This window comes from Sorghum bicolor, chromosome 6 (assembly GCF_000003195.3).
Source record: "Sorghum bicolor cultivar BTx623 chromosome 6, Sorghum_bicolor_NCBIv3, whole genome shotgun sequence".
Classification (NCBI taxonomy): domain Eukaryota; kingdom Viridiplantae; phylum Streptophyta; class Magnoliopsida; order Poales; family Poaceae; genus Sorghum; species Sorghum bicolor.
Window position 1 is genome coordinate 49,377,064 of NC_012875.2, and position 16,242 is coordinate 49,393,305.

At 41.8% G+C, this 16,242-nt stretch overlaps 3 protein-coding genes across 8 annotated transcripts; all 3 read left to right on the top strand.

The window, feature by feature from the left end:
* On the top strand, positions 1-4,853 carry LOC110436093 (cyclin-dependent kinase G-2). Of its 6 annotated transcripts, none has more exons than XM_021462246.1 (10): positions 292-1,700; positions 1,787-1,915; positions 2,013-2,148; positions 2,238-2,326; positions 2,421-2,532; positions 2,625-2,731; positions 2,835-3,279; positions 3,398-3,471; positions 4,470-4,594; positions 4,680-4,853. In XM_021462246.1, the coding sequence occupies exons 1-7, from the start codon at positions 292-294 to the stop codon at positions 2,929-2,931; spliced, it is 2,079 nt and encodes a 692-aa protein (XP_021317921.1). In that variant the 3' UTR covers positions 2,932-3,279; positions 3,398-3,471; positions 4,470-4,594; positions 4,680-4,853. The 6 variants fall into 6 exon arrangements, with proteins under 6 accessions (XP_021317919.1, XP_021317921.1, XP_021317922.1 ...); XM_021462247.1 differs by having other exon boundaries at positions 4,723-4,853; XM_021462245.1 differs by having other exon boundaries at positions 4,470-4,794.
* On the top strand, positions 6,789-11,755 carry LOC8060178. Its single transcript, XM_002446660.2, has 14 exons — positions 6,789-7,147; positions 7,740-7,778; positions 7,905-7,958; positions 8,057-8,120; positions 8,426-8,484; positions 9,299-9,423; positions 9,526-9,585; positions 9,737-9,795; positions 10,358-10,431; positions 10,705-10,743; positions 10,847-10,909; positions 11,004-11,051; positions 11,133-11,261; positions 11,341-11,755. Exons 1-14 carry the CDS (start codon positions 6,947-6,949, stop codon positions 11,386-11,388), a joined length of 1,062 nt encoding a protein of 353 aa, XP_002446705.1. The 5' UTR covers positions 6,789-6,946; the 3' UTR covers positions 11,389-11,755.
* Positions 12,658-15,320, top strand: LOC8073698. The gene is made up of 3 exons (XM_002446661.2): positions 12,658-13,179; positions 14,591-14,656; positions 14,926-15,320. Exons 1-3 carry the CDS (start codon positions 12,747-12,749, stop codon positions 15,069-15,071), a joined length of 645 nt encoding a protein of 214 aa, XP_002446706.1. The 5' UTR covers positions 12,658-12,746; the 3' UTR covers positions 15,072-15,320.

A 16,242-nucleotide genomic window follows, 5' to 3' on the forward strand; every position in this document is an offset into this window, starting at 1 on the left:
GACCCGTAACAACGCGGAGCGGCCGCCCTAGCAGCAGTCGCTTCCGTCCCCCTTCCTCTTCCTCTCGTATTCGCTTCGCCGCCCAACCCCAGCCTCCACCGCTGCCTTCCCGACCGTTCTCGCCGCCACCGTCTCCGCGCCTGCCACCCCGCGCGGCCGGCGACCGGCGCCGACGCGGCCGCTCGATCCAAGGCCAGATCCGAACCCACCCTGGTCCGCATCACGCCGATATTTTTCAGGTTTTTGGTACGGATCTAGGGTTTTCCTGCTGCGGGTTCGTTCGATTCGCTCATGGCCGCTGGGCGCCATGGGGGCTACAGGGACTACGAGGCGAGGGAGCGGGAGCTCGACGCGGAGGCCTCCAGGAGGAGCAAGGAGCAGCACCACCATCTCGGCGGCCGCCACCGCGACGTGGACCGCCGCCGCGATGGCGGGCGCAGCAGGGGTGGTAGGGAGTTCGCCAACGGCCACGGTCGCCGACGCTCGCCCCCGCCCAGGAGCCGACTCGCGGGAAGGCTTGGTGACCGTGAGCCTGGCGAGGTGCTAAGCGGTAGTGCATCTGATGACTCCGGTGGCAGACCGCATAGAGGGAGGGAGAATGGCGTGCCCGGTTCTATCAGGGAGGGCGATGTGGCAGTAGGCTCAGGGATCTCGTCGCCGAGCAAGAAGAGGAAATTCTCACCTATAATTTGGGACAGGGATAGCCCAAAGCCACCACATTCTGATGCAACAAGGGACAAGAAAGTGGTAGAACCTGTGCCTTCTGAGCTCCCTCCGCCACCGCCACTGCCTCAGCAAGACCACAGCCCACCGAGGTTGGCTGTGGAGAAGTCACCTATGGATGCAGAGCCTACTGTTGGTACAGAGAGTGCTTTGCAGTTGCCGGAACATGAGGTGAATAAGGTGACAGAGCTGGAAGAGGAGTATCCAACAATGAGGAACATATCGACTTCAAGATGGGCGGGTGCTAATGATGATGAGGAAGATGGGGCAGCTCCAATGAAGAAGAAAAGTGTTTCTCCTGCAGACCCCTCTGTGGCAGGGCAGTGGAAAAGAACAAGTCCAGAACCTGGTGAAGTCTCCGGAGGAAGGACAATGTCTAGGTCATCTGACTCAGGGAAAATGGGTAATGATGAGAAAGAAGATTATGAGGTCGATAAAGATGACTATATGAATGTCGACAGGGAGCATGCTAGTGACAGTGATACAGAAAACCATATGTCAGATACTGACTCAGACAATGAAATACGCAGACCTGAAACCCCTGAACCAGAGAAGCCACCACACAGGTGTATCAATATGCTTCAAGGTTGCAGAAGTGTTGATGAGTTTGAGAGGCTCAACAAAATTAACGAGGGCACATATGGTGTTGTATACAGAGCAAGGGATAAGAAGACAAGTGAGATTGTTGCATTGAAGAAGGTAAAGATGGAGAAAGAGCGAGAAGGTTTCCCATTAACCTCTCTTAGGGAAATAAATATCCTCTTGTCTTTCCACCATCCTTCAATTGTGGATGTTAAGGAAGTAGTAGTTGGAAGTAGTCTAGATAGTATTTTTATGGTTATGGAGTACATGGAACATGATGTTAAAGGTGTCATGGAGACCATGAAACAACCATATACCCAAAGCGAGGTCAAATGTTTGATGCTTCAGCTGCTAGAGGGTGTAAAATATCTACATGACAATTGGGTACTTCATAGGTAGTTATTGTTTACCTTATTTTTTCTGTTCACATATAGTCTTGAATCTGTTATTGTGTTGTTGATACATGGGGAGCTTTTTACAGGGATCTGAAGACCTCAAATCTTTTGCTGAATAACCGTGGTGAGTTAAAAATATGTGATTTTGGACTGTCTCGTCAATATGGGAGCCCATTAAAACCTTATACTCAACTGGTTGTGACTTTGTGGTACAGGTAGGTCATCGGACAACATCAGATTCCTCAGCAGTGTTTTGGTTTTCTTCTAAAGTTATTCAGTTGGACTCACCTTTCTTGCTCCTTGTGGCTACAGGGCCCCAGAACTGTTGTTAGGAACAAAGGAGTATTCCACCGCTATTGATATGTGGTCGGTGGGCTGTATAATGGCTGAGCTTCTTGCCAAAGAACCATTATTCAATGGAAAAACAGAGTTTGAACAGCTAGATAAGGTATTTAATTTGCTCTGAACTCCTTTCAGGCAGCTCTTGATATAAACTTTTATCGATGATATCTCATGTTTAAGCTGCTTCTTTGGCAGATATTTAGAACACTTGGCACACCTAATGAGAAGATTTGGCCAGGCTATGCTAAATTGCCAGGTGTGAAAGTAAATTTTGTCAAACAACCGTAAGTGTCTATATTTATACTGTTGTCTTTTACTGAGTGTCATTTTTTTGTATGATAGAATCATAGAACATCTTTTTTTTGTTCTTATTGTCAGGTATAATAGGCTAAGGGATAAGTTCCCAGCTGCGTCTTTTTCTGGGCGACCAATCCTGTCTGAAGCTGGTTTTGATCTATTGAACAGGCTGCTAACTTATGACCCCGATAAGGTGCAATTTTTACTCTCAAGTTGTCATTTGATCTTGTGATTCTTGTTATCATCATGCATACCAGTCTGATCACACTTCTTTCTCTCGTACAGCGTATATCAGCAGACGACGCTCTGAAGCACAAATGGTTCTCTGAAGTTCCTCTGCCTAAATCAAAGGACTTCATGCCAACATTCCCTGCTCTTAATGAACTTGACAGGTCAATTTTTAACCTTCTCTTCCACGTTGGCCCAATGTTACGTAGTTCTATTTCATTCAACCAGCCAAAATTGATTTTCCGTATATAATTTGAAAATACACAGGCGTACCAAACGGTATCTGAAGAGTCCTGATCCTCTGGAAGAGCAACGTTTGAAAGAACTGCAAGGGAATATAGGCAACCGCGGGCTTTTTGGCTGATCTAGAAGCACTTGCTTGGGTTCCTGTCTGTACTAACTGTTATGCTTCACCCTGAATCCCCGAGGTCAGATATCTTCTGAGGTGAGGTGACATGGACATGAAGTATCACATCTTCTCGGTGTCTAGCAGCGACTGATAGTGTTCTTTAGCAGGCTTGGTGCCGGTTTAAGTGGATAAGGTTTCTCCTTGTGGTCCATCATAGAAATTTTGTTGCAGGATTAACACTTCATCCAGATTGATCATAAAAGCAAATATAATCTGCCTGCATCGTAAGGTGTGGCGTGTTGGCTTTTATTGGTTACACCAGTTTGCCCTTTGGAACTTCTGTATGTAAAATATTCCAGATTGGTACGTTGTAAACAATGTCCAGTGCGTTGGATTTAAATTTAAAATAAAACATCATCATTATTAGTTTTCTTTATGCTCCTTGTGCATTTTCTTTTGATCTTTGCATTTTGTTTGCAAGAGACGAAAGAAGCGCAGGAGAAGGATGCCTTTTGCTTTCACCAGGAAATCAATGGCATTAATACAACCTAGAAGGTAATATATCAAAAGCCAATTGCTGCAAGTGATATGTTGCTAACTAAAAACTAATGAGCGCGGGAGTTCTTTACTGAAAGATCAGCTGCATGAAATGCATGATATCTTATCGTTTTTTATGTGAACAAACTTAGTGTTAATGTGATAGCATTTCGATGTGCCAGCCGTGTCGTGCTCGTGCACCCAACATTTACAGAGCAGTTGCTCTTATATTAGAAACTTGAAAACGAAAATGATTTAAAGGAATGACCTACATGAGATATTTCTTGAATGTACCTTTTCTTGTTGCCATTTCAGCTACAAGAAATCAGTGAGAGTTCATAGCTACCATTGGCGTTTTCTGAACTTAGTTTCACTGCCAATATATATAGGTGAACTAATATGTCCACAAAGCAAATTTGGAATTGGAACTTGAACTAATGTGTGCATATAATATCTGCTTGGTGTTTACCTTATATCTTCATGTTCTTATTGTAATCGAGGAGAGAAACCACTTTGGATTTCTGGTTATTCATTATGCTGTGCATCTTGCTTATCTGCTCTCTGCTCCTCTGTGGGTTTACACATTGCTTGAGTTAGAAGTAAATAGTAGGTTTTTGTTCTTCACAGCCAAATCGGTTAGTACTTGTTTGGGAAACAGTTTTAAGAAGTATATGTGGAATAACAGGAGGATAACTGCTATTGAGAGGAGTCTTTCAATACTGAAATCATCATATGTTATTGAGCAGCTGGTCATATAAGTGACCAAATGCTTAGGAACAATAGGTCACATACATGATGATCTGTTGTTTTGGCCTGTTCTTTGTTGTGCACCTGCACGCAGGTTTTCTAGTACTGTAACTGGGAGATTGCTTTTCTGCTACCTGTTTTGTTTGGAAGCTTATGATTATTCCATGATCATGTAGTCTTCACTTGGTTATAGTTAGTTACTTCTTTATACCACTCCAGAGCTGAGAGTTTGTGGAACTCATTACCATTGTTGTATGACACGTCTGCAGCTAAGCTGTGGCTGCTTCAAGATAGGAAGCTTGATGGCCGTCAGCTTGTTGTACCTAAGTGACTAAATTATGTGGAGGGCCTTCAAAAGTGTTCATCTTTTACTAGTGAACCATGGCGGTCACTGGTCAGTGTACTATCCTTCCTTGTACATTAATGTAACCATTCTTCTAAATTATTTGGAGACTATTTGTCTGTATTTTTGTTTGTAGAGGTTGTTGCTTATCTTCAGTTGAGAGTTAACATTGCTTACAGAAAAACACGAAGCGAATTGGTTCCCTGCGATATAGTAAATCACAATGAATCAAGTGAAAGTTAGCATGTAAAGTATTTGCGATATGTACCGTGCCATTTGAAAGTTTTGGTGACTGTTTGTCAGACCTTCATGCTTCGTATGTGTTGCTGCCCCTGCATTTGATTACTGCACAAGCAGCATTCATGTAGACTCATTTTTCGTTTGTTTCCAACTTACACCAACAACGATCGTCACGGGGTTTAGGCTCACCGATCCAACGATACTATGATTAGCTTTTATGATCGGGAAGGTTACCTGCGAGGATGGTGTTCAACTTGCAACTTGGCTCAATCCCAGCTCCTCGTATATAGTTGATGCTAGCAATCCACTGTAGCAATAGTCAATGACAGTAGTTAACCTTTTTTAAAAAAATACAGTTGTCGATGCGAAGTGTTACGGATGTCAAAAGCGAGCTTGTTGTCTCGTTAGTTTGGTGCGGTAATCTGTAGTAGTGTAAGTCAGCTTCTCCCATTATTAGTGGGACTATTGGTGCACTGTGATGCTTGTTTTCCAATTTCCGCTATTGTTCGACAGCCCACGACGCCTGATTATGGCCTTGTTTAGTTCGCAAAAAATTTTGGTTCAAGGTATTGTAGCACTTTCGTTTTTATTTGATAAACATTGTCCAATTATGGATTAACTAGACTTAAAAGATTCATCTCGCGGTTTACAGGCAAACTGTGTAGTTACTTTTTATTTTTATTTATATTTAATGCTCTATACATATGCCGCAAGATTCGATATGACGGAGAATCTTTAAAAATTTTGAGTTTTTTGGTGAGCCTATGTTGTGTCGGATGTGCGCATCTGATTCTGAGCTCTGTGACATGTGTGCTCTTCGTCACGGTTTGCGCGCTTCATGCTCTGGCCAGTTATGACAAATTATAGGGTGATGGTTCGAGTAGCTGACTATCATAAGTCACTGTATCAAATTAAATTTGGCAGAATGAATCCAATACTCATGCTTATATCAACCATTAACTCGTGGGAATGAGGTGAAAAGGGTATATTCGTTCAGATTAAATTTGGCAGGTTGTTTTCAATTCTCATTCTTGTATTAATTAGCTCTAGGAATAAGGTGGAAAGATGTCGATGAATCACCCTTTTTATTTTGTTATGCAAACTAAATAAAGTGAGATAGGTTTGTTCTACTGTACTACTTTAGCAGTACTTTTCAGCGAACAAACAATATTTTTCTTTTACAGAATTTTAGCATAAGCACCAACATGAGCTCATTTCAGCGAAATGAGACAAATAAAAATGGTGGTGGACTGGCCTGTGAGAAAACAGTAAAACACACTAGCAAGAAAAATATAAGGCTAGTCTCAGTGGGTAGTTTTATGACGACATTTTCAAGACTACTATGTTATGTGAAAATGAAATAAAATTTAGATGAAACACTCACTCTCAATGGAGAGTTTCATTCTATGGTTTCATAGAAATTTAATTCCAAAACTGATAGAGAGTTAGTAATCGTGCCAAGAGAGTTTTATTTAGATAAAATTTATTTTTTTCTCTCTTTTTAAATATACTGCCATATCATCAAAAATACATATATGACAACCTACTGAATGTGAATAAAACTCACGTGAAACTTTCACCGAAACCAGCCTAATTGTGAACACTCAAGTTTGAGATTAGGAAACGAACGTCCCAAAGTTAGCCCATACAAACACAAACACAGTTAGTGCCCTGGCTTGACAGTAGCTTAAAATAGTTCCCAGAAGGGAAAAAAAAAGACAGTACCTTAAAATAAGGTTTGAACCCAGATCAGTAACAGGTGGAGCCCACGTGTCAGCCGCGCTTAATTTGAATCTCGCTGCCAAACGACGCGGATCTCCAGCAAGCAGTGCCCAAAAGCATTTTCTTCGCCTCTGTCCCTCTCGTGTCTCCTTCATCCCGCACTCTCTCGACAAACCACACCAACTGCCATCGGACGGCCCAAAACTGGGCCGCGTGTTCGATTCAACGGCTACTGCAGCCCGCCGAACTCACATCCAAAGGCCAAAGCCACGAGCCCCCCCGCCCCCGCCCCGCGCCGCCTCCCCCCTCCTTCAAATTTGCGTAGTAGCGTTGGTTCCACGCCCTATCGCCCCTGTACCCAAATCTACTACCGACGCACCTCTCACAACGCTCAATCCAATCGCGAGCCGCCCGCAACCCTAACCCTAGCAACCGCGAGTGATGGCGCGCCCGAGGGGTAAGAAGCGCACGGCGTCCCAGGCGGCCGCCACTGATTCGGTCGAGCTGGAGGCCGCCGCCGGTGCTTCGAGCAAGCCGGAGGCGGCGGCGGCGGAGCCGGCAACACGGGGGCGGGGGAAGCGCGTCAAGGCGCCGCCCAAGCCCAAGCCCGAGACGGACTACTTCCCTGAGAAGAGAAATCTGGTGAGTTTGTTTTCCAGGATGGCCTGGCTCGGGTTAGGTTTTTGGTTTCCCCGATTAGTCGTTTGGCCCTGATCTGACTAGCACGCGGGCGGCTTCACTTTCGATTGTTGCTCTAGCGGCAAGATTTGCAGTGCTTTGATTGGTCCAAAAACTGGGGAATGATGGCTCCATTCTGCCGCTGGTGATGCTCAAATGTGGCATTCCATGGTTATGTAGGATTATACTTTGAGTTTTACTATTGGATTCTCCTCATCTGTGTACGAAATCGCAATGCACTACTGTGGCGTTAGGAATTCGTTATGCATGAAAATTTTCAAATCTGTGTGTTTTGGGATGCAAGTGCAGTTTGATAGGTTAGCATTTTCTTCCGTCCATTGGTTGCGGTTGATATATAAGGCTTGAGAACCATGTATGATTACCACTAAAAAATAGAACATGATGGCTTTAGAAGCATTTTCTCGCTTGTTGGTTCAAACAGGTTTATTTTTGGAAGTCACCATAACGATTTAGATTGTGTTTGACTGCCCTATATTTGATGATGTTGCTATTTACTTTACGTGAATTCTGACTAATGATTTGCTGCTATGTTCAGGAGGATCTCTGGTTATCTGCTTTCCCAGTTGGTACTGAGGTTTGCTCCCATCCCTGCCTTGTTTAATTTGTAGTAGTGTGTATGACTGTATGTTAGTGATGCACATTTGGACATAGCTCACATCTTTTCCTTAACAACTTATATACCTTGCCATATTATCTACAGTGGGAAAACATTGATAAGATAAAGGAGTTCAATTGGAGCTTCGAAAATTTAGAGGTATGGCGATCAAAGTTAATGTTTTAGTCTATTTTGCTTTTTGAGTGCTTATTAGTTCCCCCTTCATGATTATATATGTGGTTGTTGTTCGTGAACAGAAAGCCTTAGAAGAAGGGGGAGAGCTTCATGGGAAGACAGTTTATATGTTTGGAAGCACCGAGCGTAAGTGCACTTTGCTTTCAGCTACTTTCCAAAATTAATTTGCTGCCACTAGTCCTTGATGTATTTTTGTTAATCTTTGTTATAGTTTACACCAGTGCTACTGCTATCTTGGTTAATTTTAATCTCAATTTAATCTCGAGCTATTAGTTTAGTAAATTCGACAATTCTATCTGTGCAACACTATTTATGTGCTGGATTTATAAACTGGATTTTAGTATAGGCCATATGTTTCATTTGCTTACTAGTTTTACGGGCCTGCTGAATATTGTTCTACACAAGACTAATTGGCTCCTGTTGTCATGCAGCCCAGCTACTGGATGTTAATGGAGAATCAAAGATAGTGCTTATTCCAATTGTAGTTGTTGTAAGTTCTTGTCTACCCTCTTTGCTGGACAGCTATCCTGTGTGTATATTTATTCCACAATTTTGAGTTGCAAAACATGCTATTAGAAACACACCTATTGAAAATGCCACCTTTAGTTCCACACTATGTTATGATGAACATCTAGCTCTTTCTATATCGCGGGATAACTCTGCTTTTGTTGAAAGAAAATAAGGTTCAATGTACACTTGCTGGGGATACCAGCTACCCTCTAGCCATAGAAGCAAACCACATAAGTGCTGGACATGAAAATCTACTCATCTAGGTCATAGAATATGCCAGCTAAACAATTAAGAAATTCTGTTTGTACTTTTGCATTAGCAAATAATTCATACCATCTTTGGTGGGTGGTTGTTGTTTCCATTTTTTTGGTACTATCAATTGCACAACTTTGAAAATATCAGTCTTTAAGATTAAAAATTGCAACAAACATTGTGAAAAGTAAAAAAATGGCAAGAGACTTAATCTACCTTTGTCCATTGATATTACCAAATACCAATGGAACTATATTTTGGTAGGCAGATTTAGTATGTTAAATCATTTTTGTTCTTTAACAATATTGGTGCTGTCCAGATAAAAGTTTTTGGCTGGTGACATTTTTCTTTTCATTAGTGTTTTGAGTCTAAAATGTAGTGGCAAGTGTTGATTTTTATATTTGCAGTTTATGATGGCTCTATCAAAACAATTTGTTTATGGGTCAAATATTTTGCTATCTGTTGTTTGAGAAAAATATTTTGCTATCTATCTCTGGGTGGTGTTGGTCTCATTTTAACACTTGAACTCTTTTATTTTGCAGGTAGACTGCCCTTTCCCTCCATCAGACAAAATTGGTATAAACTCAGTCCAAAGGGAAAATGAGGAAATCGTGCCAATGAAGGCGATGAAAATGGCATGGGTGCCTTATGTTCCACTTGAGGACCGGTACTTTTGTATTATCATGTTGAATGATATTTTCTGCTTATTGTTTGTTCTCCCAAGTCATTGCAACTCATTTTTCTAGCTTTGGCTTTGCGTTCTCTGTAGGCTTAGCAGGATTGACAGTTTAAAAACAAAAATATTCACTCTCGGATGCACACAGCGAAGGTTGGTGCAAATTTATGGTTCTGCAATGTCATGCTTTAGGATTTATATATATTTGTGCTCATCCATTGTTGTGTTATATTTCCTTTTTTTAAGCACTGCTGTTGTTACCGCTGGTTCAAGTTACGAAGTCTCTGGTTTACACCTTTTGTAGGTCTGCGCTGAAGCATCTCAAAATTGAGAGAGTCAAGAAGTTTGATTACTGCATGCCTTGTAAGTTTAATCTCTATGTCAGTTAATTCATTGGAATGACAGTTGAATAACGTGGCCACGAAGAAACATAGTGTCTTCTAAACTCTTTATAATCTCTTAGTTGGCTGATTGTTGTGCTGTTTATGGCTTGAAATTAACTTTTGTAATAAGTGTTGTGCTTGTTTTGTAGTTATGTTGTAGAGTGTCTAAACATGTTTTGTTATAAAAATCCTTAGGAAAGTGTTGATGTGGCATATAATGTGCAATGACGACCTAAACCTAGGCAGAAATCATAAGCTAGGTGGGATGGTGGTGCTCAGGAACCGTCTAGGTGGCTGAGGGTCAACACCTTCTAAAACAGCAGACAATCATTTCAAATAACCTAACATTCCAGCACCCTTATAAGCTCTACATGTGTTCTTGCAATCTTGCATATTCACACATCCTCGAACTATTGTACTAATTATTAATTATAAGTCTGTAAGTCATTTAGTTTAAATATGTTTGGCATTATCTGGTTTTATGTTCTTTTTCCTGAGTAATCTCCTCGTCTGTGTATGAACCTTGTCTATAATCTCTGCAGACTATATGCCTCTACAACCTCTTGAAGATGAGGATGACACAGTTATCAATTTCTTATATCCTCTAGAACCCCCGGTAAGATTCCTTATTTATTTCAGTGAGGAGTATTAATCAGTCCAAACCGAAATGGAAGGTTTGAGCTGTTTGAAGTTTTCCTCTACTGTGTGAATTGACAATAAATGTGCTCACCGCCTCACCGTGGTTTCCACTTTAACAATTTTATCAGTTGGTCCATCCAACATTAGTGTACTTGATAGTTATGCCTCCTAATTTGTGCATGAGTTTTGATTTCATATAGCTGTAGATTGTTGTCATGCATCACTGTGTTTACTTTGTGCTGTGCTGCAGATAGTAGATGAGTTCGACTGGGAAATGGATGATTATGAGGTTTGTCATGAAATGTGTTTTGTTCCGCTCAATATGCTAGAGTTTTGCTACCCATGAAAGTGCATCCGTGTTGAATGACTTCAATTTTTGTCTTGCAATACAGGATTTTTCAGATCAGAAAGTGCAAGAAGGTAGCCTGCCAGAGGGCGAGAAAGAAAAATTCAAGGTACTGTATTTTGTGCTTAATCTGTGGCTATGCTAATCTTCAGGAATTGGTTACATTTTGTGTCTTAAACTTACAGTTGCACATTATTTGATAGGAGTTCCTCAAGGAGAAGGTTAGAGAAAGGAAGAGAGAGCTGAAACAGGTTCACAATCATGGGAACTATCTATTTTATTCACAGGAGATTTGTTGCATTAGTACTCAATGTTTCCACAAACTTTTGTAGGCTAAAGAAGCCAGGAAGAAAGCTATCGACGACATGGATCCTAAAATGAAAGAAGCATTCGAGAATATCAAATTTTACAAATTTTATCCTGTAAAAACCCCAGACACACCTGATGTAAACAATGTAAAGGTATGCAGTGTTGCTATTAAGCATTCCTCAGTTAAAGCTAACTGAATATATTTAACTTTGTACCTATTGTTTTCTGCAGGCTAGGTACATCAACAGATACTACAGGAATGCCCATTATCTGATGTAATGGCTTTCCTGATGACCTGATCTCATGTGCTTGGCCAGCATGTCATTTGAGGAGTTGATAGAAGAAGATTTTTGAAACCCGGGAGGAGAACAATTTGGTGACATCTTCGAATGTGGTCTTACTGTTGTATTGTACTAGAGTTGCCCTCAGGTCTCAGGTTTTCATTCCCTTGGGCATCTTCTTTCACTGTACGGTGTATACAATCCTGCAGGATAGATTATTGTGTAGCATTCAGAGGGTCAAGGTAGTTTTGAGACTAAACAAATCATTAAGGAACAATTTGTTCCATTTTTATCATCTAAATAGTGAAGCTTCAGCACAAGATTCATGAGTTTAACATCGTTATAGCACAGCCTGATGGTTATGTTGTGACTGTTTTAACATCTGCTATGTGCAAGCTATGCAACACGATGTGATTGTGATGTACAGAGAATCATGCTGTAATCATAGACGCACCCGACTGTTTTTTTAGATGCCCTAGCTGGGAACTCCAAAGGTAGATGTGTATATAGGAGAAACACGGCCTATCTTAGACCATTTCGGTTGCCAGGTCTATTAATGTTATATTTGGTGTCACAACTAAAAAAATATTACTATAATTGATTCAGCTTGTATTCAGTCAAGAAAATGAGTTATCATCAACCACAGGAGTACACGTGTCACGAAAAGAGAACCTATGGACAATCAGGAGGATTGCTAGTGCTAAACGTTTACCTCTTCCATCCCAAATTATAATAAGACGTTTGACTTTTTTTTTACCTAAAATTTGATAACTCGTTTTATTCAAAAAAATGTACAAACATAATCAAATTTAAGTCATTTTTGAAGAATTTTTGTTAATAAACCAAGCAACGATAAAAGAAGTAATATTTTGTAAAAGTTTTTGAATAAGATGAGTGGTCAAATTTGGTATAAAAAATCAAACGTTTTGTAATTTAGGATGGATTTAGACATTGAGTAAATAGTTTAGGCTTTGTTTAGATAAAAAAGTTTTTTAATTTTGACACTGTAGCACTTTCGTTTTTATTTGATAAATATTGTTCAATTATAGAGTAACTAGGTTTAAAAGATTTATCTCGCGATTTATAGGCAAACTGTATAATTAGTTTTTGCTTTTATCTATATTTGATGTTTAATGCATATGAAGTAAAATTTGATGTGACGAAAAATCTTGGATTTTTTATTTTTTATTTTTGGCAAGCCTTAGACAGCGATTCCTCTGGTGGAGGCCACCCTTCCTTCCCCCTCTCTCCAATGTCCCATGCCCGTCCCCCAAAACCCAAACCCAATACCAACTTTTCAGAGAGCGCGCGTCTGGAGGCGCCGCACCGGCAACCCCATCGGCACCGCCACGCACCATGGGCCCTACCACAGCTCGCATCCTTCGCCTCGTGCCCTTCGTCGCCATGTTCCTCCTCGCCTCCCCCGCCTCCGCCTCCACCTCCACCGTGGACGCCGACTCCGCCCTGGACGCGACCACGCGGTGCGTGGCCACGATCGTGTCCATCTCGCCATGCCTGCCGCACGTGGCGGCCGTGGCGCCGCCGCTGGCTGGCTCCCCGCCCGCACCCACCGACGCCTGCTGCGTCGCCTTCCTTCGCGCCGTATCCCCATCGGCGGCGGGAGGCGGAGAGGAGGGCTGCCTATGCCACCTGCTCCGCAACCCGCTTCTCCTCGGCTTCCCCATCGACGCCGCCCGCCTCGCCGCGCTCCTCCCTGCCTGCGCTGCGGGAAACGCCTTTGCCGCCGCCACCGTGGAGGCCGCCACCCTCTTCGCCGACGCCTGCCGTGGTGAGGGAGTCACGCTCACGCCCCCTCGTGCCTTTCTCCCCTCTCGCACCATGATTGAAGAATCATCTGCATTGTTGCGTCAGGTTCCTGTACACGTTCTCGTCGCAATGCTCTTTGCGCGCTTTTGCTGTGCAGCAACCGCATATGGAGCACTAGCTCAAGCTGTGGATGACTAATAGCACTGGCTTGCTTGCTGCCTCCTAGACGCGCCACTATCGTTCTGTTCTCTGATGGCTAGTCGTCAACTTAACCAGTCGTCTATTTTTTTTTTTTTTCAAATTTTAGCGACTCTGTTTTGTCCTGACATTAATTGCTGCAATAGTAGTATTTCTGCTCTTTGGTACTGGTTCTTAGCATGATTTTATTTTTGGCCTCAAGTCATAATGTCATATCCAGATGTTTGGCCTCAAGTATTTTAGAATTCCTTGCTCGAGTACGATTGTATGCGAGTCAGGCAGGTTCTCCTTTCATTTTAGTTTGTGTTGGGGCCTGTTTGATGCATAGGGCTAATTATTAGCCAGCTAAGTTTTAGCCCAAATTAGCTCTAGCCTATCCAAACAGGAAGCTAATATGTGATCTAATTTCGGCTAATTTTTAGCCTGAACTAGTAACTAGGCTTAGCTGATTCAAATAGACCCTTAGGAAGACTGGTTCATTTGTTGTGTTGTTTAGCATGGTGTAGTGAAAAGGCAGCTAGCATGCTTCATTCTTGTAATATAAGGCAACAGTGCTTTTTTCACCCTTCTCTTTCATAATTTAAGATACACCATCAGTTTGGTATGTGCTAAACAAAATGTTAGTTTCTTTGGAACCATGATTAGTCATCTACTAAACCTTGTACGTTGGCCGCTGGTTGGACTATCTTTGTGGGTTCTGGTTTCTTGGGCTGGTGGCTTATCTTTTTTGGGGGTAGTTGTAAGATGAATGGTCTTTTATGTCTTTTTTTCTTTTCTTTTTCTTCTTAAACAGTCTAAGCTCTCTGTATTTCCATTGGACATCTAATGGAAATGGGAATGCCCCAATTTGAAAATCTACTAATCTTAATCAATTTTCCACGTTTTGATTTATGGGAGTCCTTTCTTTTCTCAAAGAAATTTATTGTAACAATGTGATAGTTCTGTCTTGTCTTCATGTCATATCCTGATGCTAAATCTTCATCTTATATCCTGATGGTTTAGCAGGGGACAAACATTACCTGATGCTTGGGAAATTTGTCTCCCTTACTAGTTCACCTGTTTTTGTTATGTTAGAAGCTGCCATCTTTCTTCTTGACATGCAGATCGTGCATGTACTGCTTGTCCTAATCATATGACAAACGAGATAAAGAGTATAAAAAAGAGATAAGAGTATAATATTGCACAACCCGTTAACTTCTCACTGATCATTTTGTTGTTTCATTTCCTGAACATAGAACTGAAGGCACTGCCGCAATTGCATTTCATGCCCCAGTCAACAACCAGGCAAGAAATTTCCCCAGGTGAACATATTCCTTCAGCTTACCACACCATTTTTTTTTTAAAAAAAAGGTTCTCACTGCTTTTCTGTCCACACGAATGTTAGTTATTGTTTATATTAACTATTTTTACTGTGTCATAACGAAGAATGCTTTGTAATTTGTGTTATTATGTATGGACTATTGTGTACTACTTTGTGGTAATGAACACTTGAGTTTCTCTATAGTATGGTTGCCTTCCTATGAAGGTTATATATATGAATTAATATCTTGATATTTATGTGTTGGTGCAGCTGCTGTCCCTGAGTTAATGTCCAGTCCAATGGAGGCAGTTCCACCAGCTGGGTCAATGGTTCGTTCAGGCGCTGAGGTCTCCAGTTCCCGTGGCATTCCTATTGCTGCATTGATCCTCGCTGCAGCAGGAGCTGTTATCACGTAGTGCTTGTGATGTTTAAGTGCCACTTAATACTCTCGTCGTCCGCAATTTTGTACTGCGTTTTGTCATGCCTAGATTTGACGATTCAGATGGCCATTGTACATGGTGTAGCGAAGAGATGGTCTCTAGAAAACCCTTTCTGACCGCGGTGGATTCTTTGTCTACCACATTTTATCCAGTGTTACTCCTATCATATGTTCATGCACCGCTTACGAAGAGTGGCGCCAATAGATGCAGTTTCTGCTTTGCTGAGATTACCTTTCTTGGGAAACAAAAAGTTTCTCTTCAGCTGAGTGTCTGTCTTGTTGATTGTGATACTCCCTCCGTATCGTAATTAGATGTCGTTGTGGAGGCCAGGCAATTTGCGGCAAATGATGTCGTTCACAGTATTGAGGCTAATTTTGTACATTCGAACCACCGCCTCCTCTAAACCCTAAACCCTAAGGAGTACATTCGAACCACCGTCTCCTCTCGGGTGGCCTTGCATTTGATAGGCATATTGGCCTCGCATTCGAACCACCTCGTATCAGACTAGAAGAAAAGTCAATTGTAAAGTTTGGTCAACAATAAGTTAAATTCTGTGCAACAGTGCAAGTTTAGAGGACCCCCACTTCCCGGGTCGCTCAATTCTTGCCTGCAATAGGAAATTTCAGTGCTGCGCATTTTTTCTTTTCTTGTTCAGAGTGCGTCGTCGGCCGGTTTGCTGGCTGCTCGCCGTCAGCCCAGCTCGCCTTGTACTCATTCTAACTTCTCTGAATGAATACACGCCAAAACACGTTCTCTAAATACTGTTCACAGCATTGTTCGCTAATTTGCAGTAGTGCTTGAAATCAGCTATTTGACATTTTGTTGATTGAAAAAAAATCTGTAGGTTCGGTTTACGAAAATATGTTTGATAGTCCTGAAAATCTGTGACCTCATTTTCTTGTTCTTATTTCATTTCTTGCATTCCAGCTATGCCGGTATGTTACAGTGTTTAATCATAATGAACATTATTGTATTGTTTAATCTGTAGGTTCGTTTTTCTGATGACTGAAGTGTTTAATCATCTATTCTTCAGCTCCTTGGATGTATGCAACACATGATGGAGTGATGTTGTGTCGTCTTCCCGGCCGATTTCAGATATTAGTAGAATTTTAGGAGGATGTGAGCTCTGTTTGCGATCAACTCTGAA

Coding starts and splice junctions, on each gene's coding strand:
- LOC8060178 (XM_002446660.2), top strand. CDS start 6,947: ATGGCGCGCCCGAGGGGTAAGAAGCGCACGGCGTCCCAGGCGGCCGCC. Junction 7,148..7,739: donor TCCCTGAGAAGAGAAATCTG/GTGAGTTTGTTT, acceptor TGCTATGTTCAG/GAGGATCTCTGGTTATCTGC. Junction 10,910..11,003: donor GCGAGAAAGAAAAATTCAAG/GTACTGTATTTT, acceptor ATTATTTGATAG/GAGTTCCTCAAGGAGAAGGT.
- LOC8073698 (XM_002446661.2), top strand. CDS start 12,747: ATGGGCCCTACCACAGCTCGCATCCTTCGCCTCGTGCCCTTCGTCGCC. Junction 13,180..14,590: donor CTTCGCCGACGCCTGCCGTG/GTGAGGGAGTCA, acceptor TCCTGAACATAG/AACTGAAGGCACTGCCGCAA. Junction 14,657..14,925: donor CAGGCAAGAAATTTCCCCAG/GTGAACATATTC, acceptor GTGTTGGTGCAG/CTGCTGTCCCTGAGTTAATG.
- LOC110436093 (XM_021462244.1), top strand. CDS start 292: ATGGCCGCTGGGCGCCATGGGGGCTACAGGGACTACGAGGCGAGGGAG. Junction 1,701..1,786: donor GACAATTGGGTACTTCATAG/GTAGTTATTGTT, acceptor AGCTTTTTACAG/GGATCTGAAGACCTCAAATC. Junction 2,149..2,237: donor AGTTTGAACAGCTAGATAAG/GTATTTAATTTG, acceptor CTTCTTTGGCAG/ATATTTAGAACACTTGGCAC.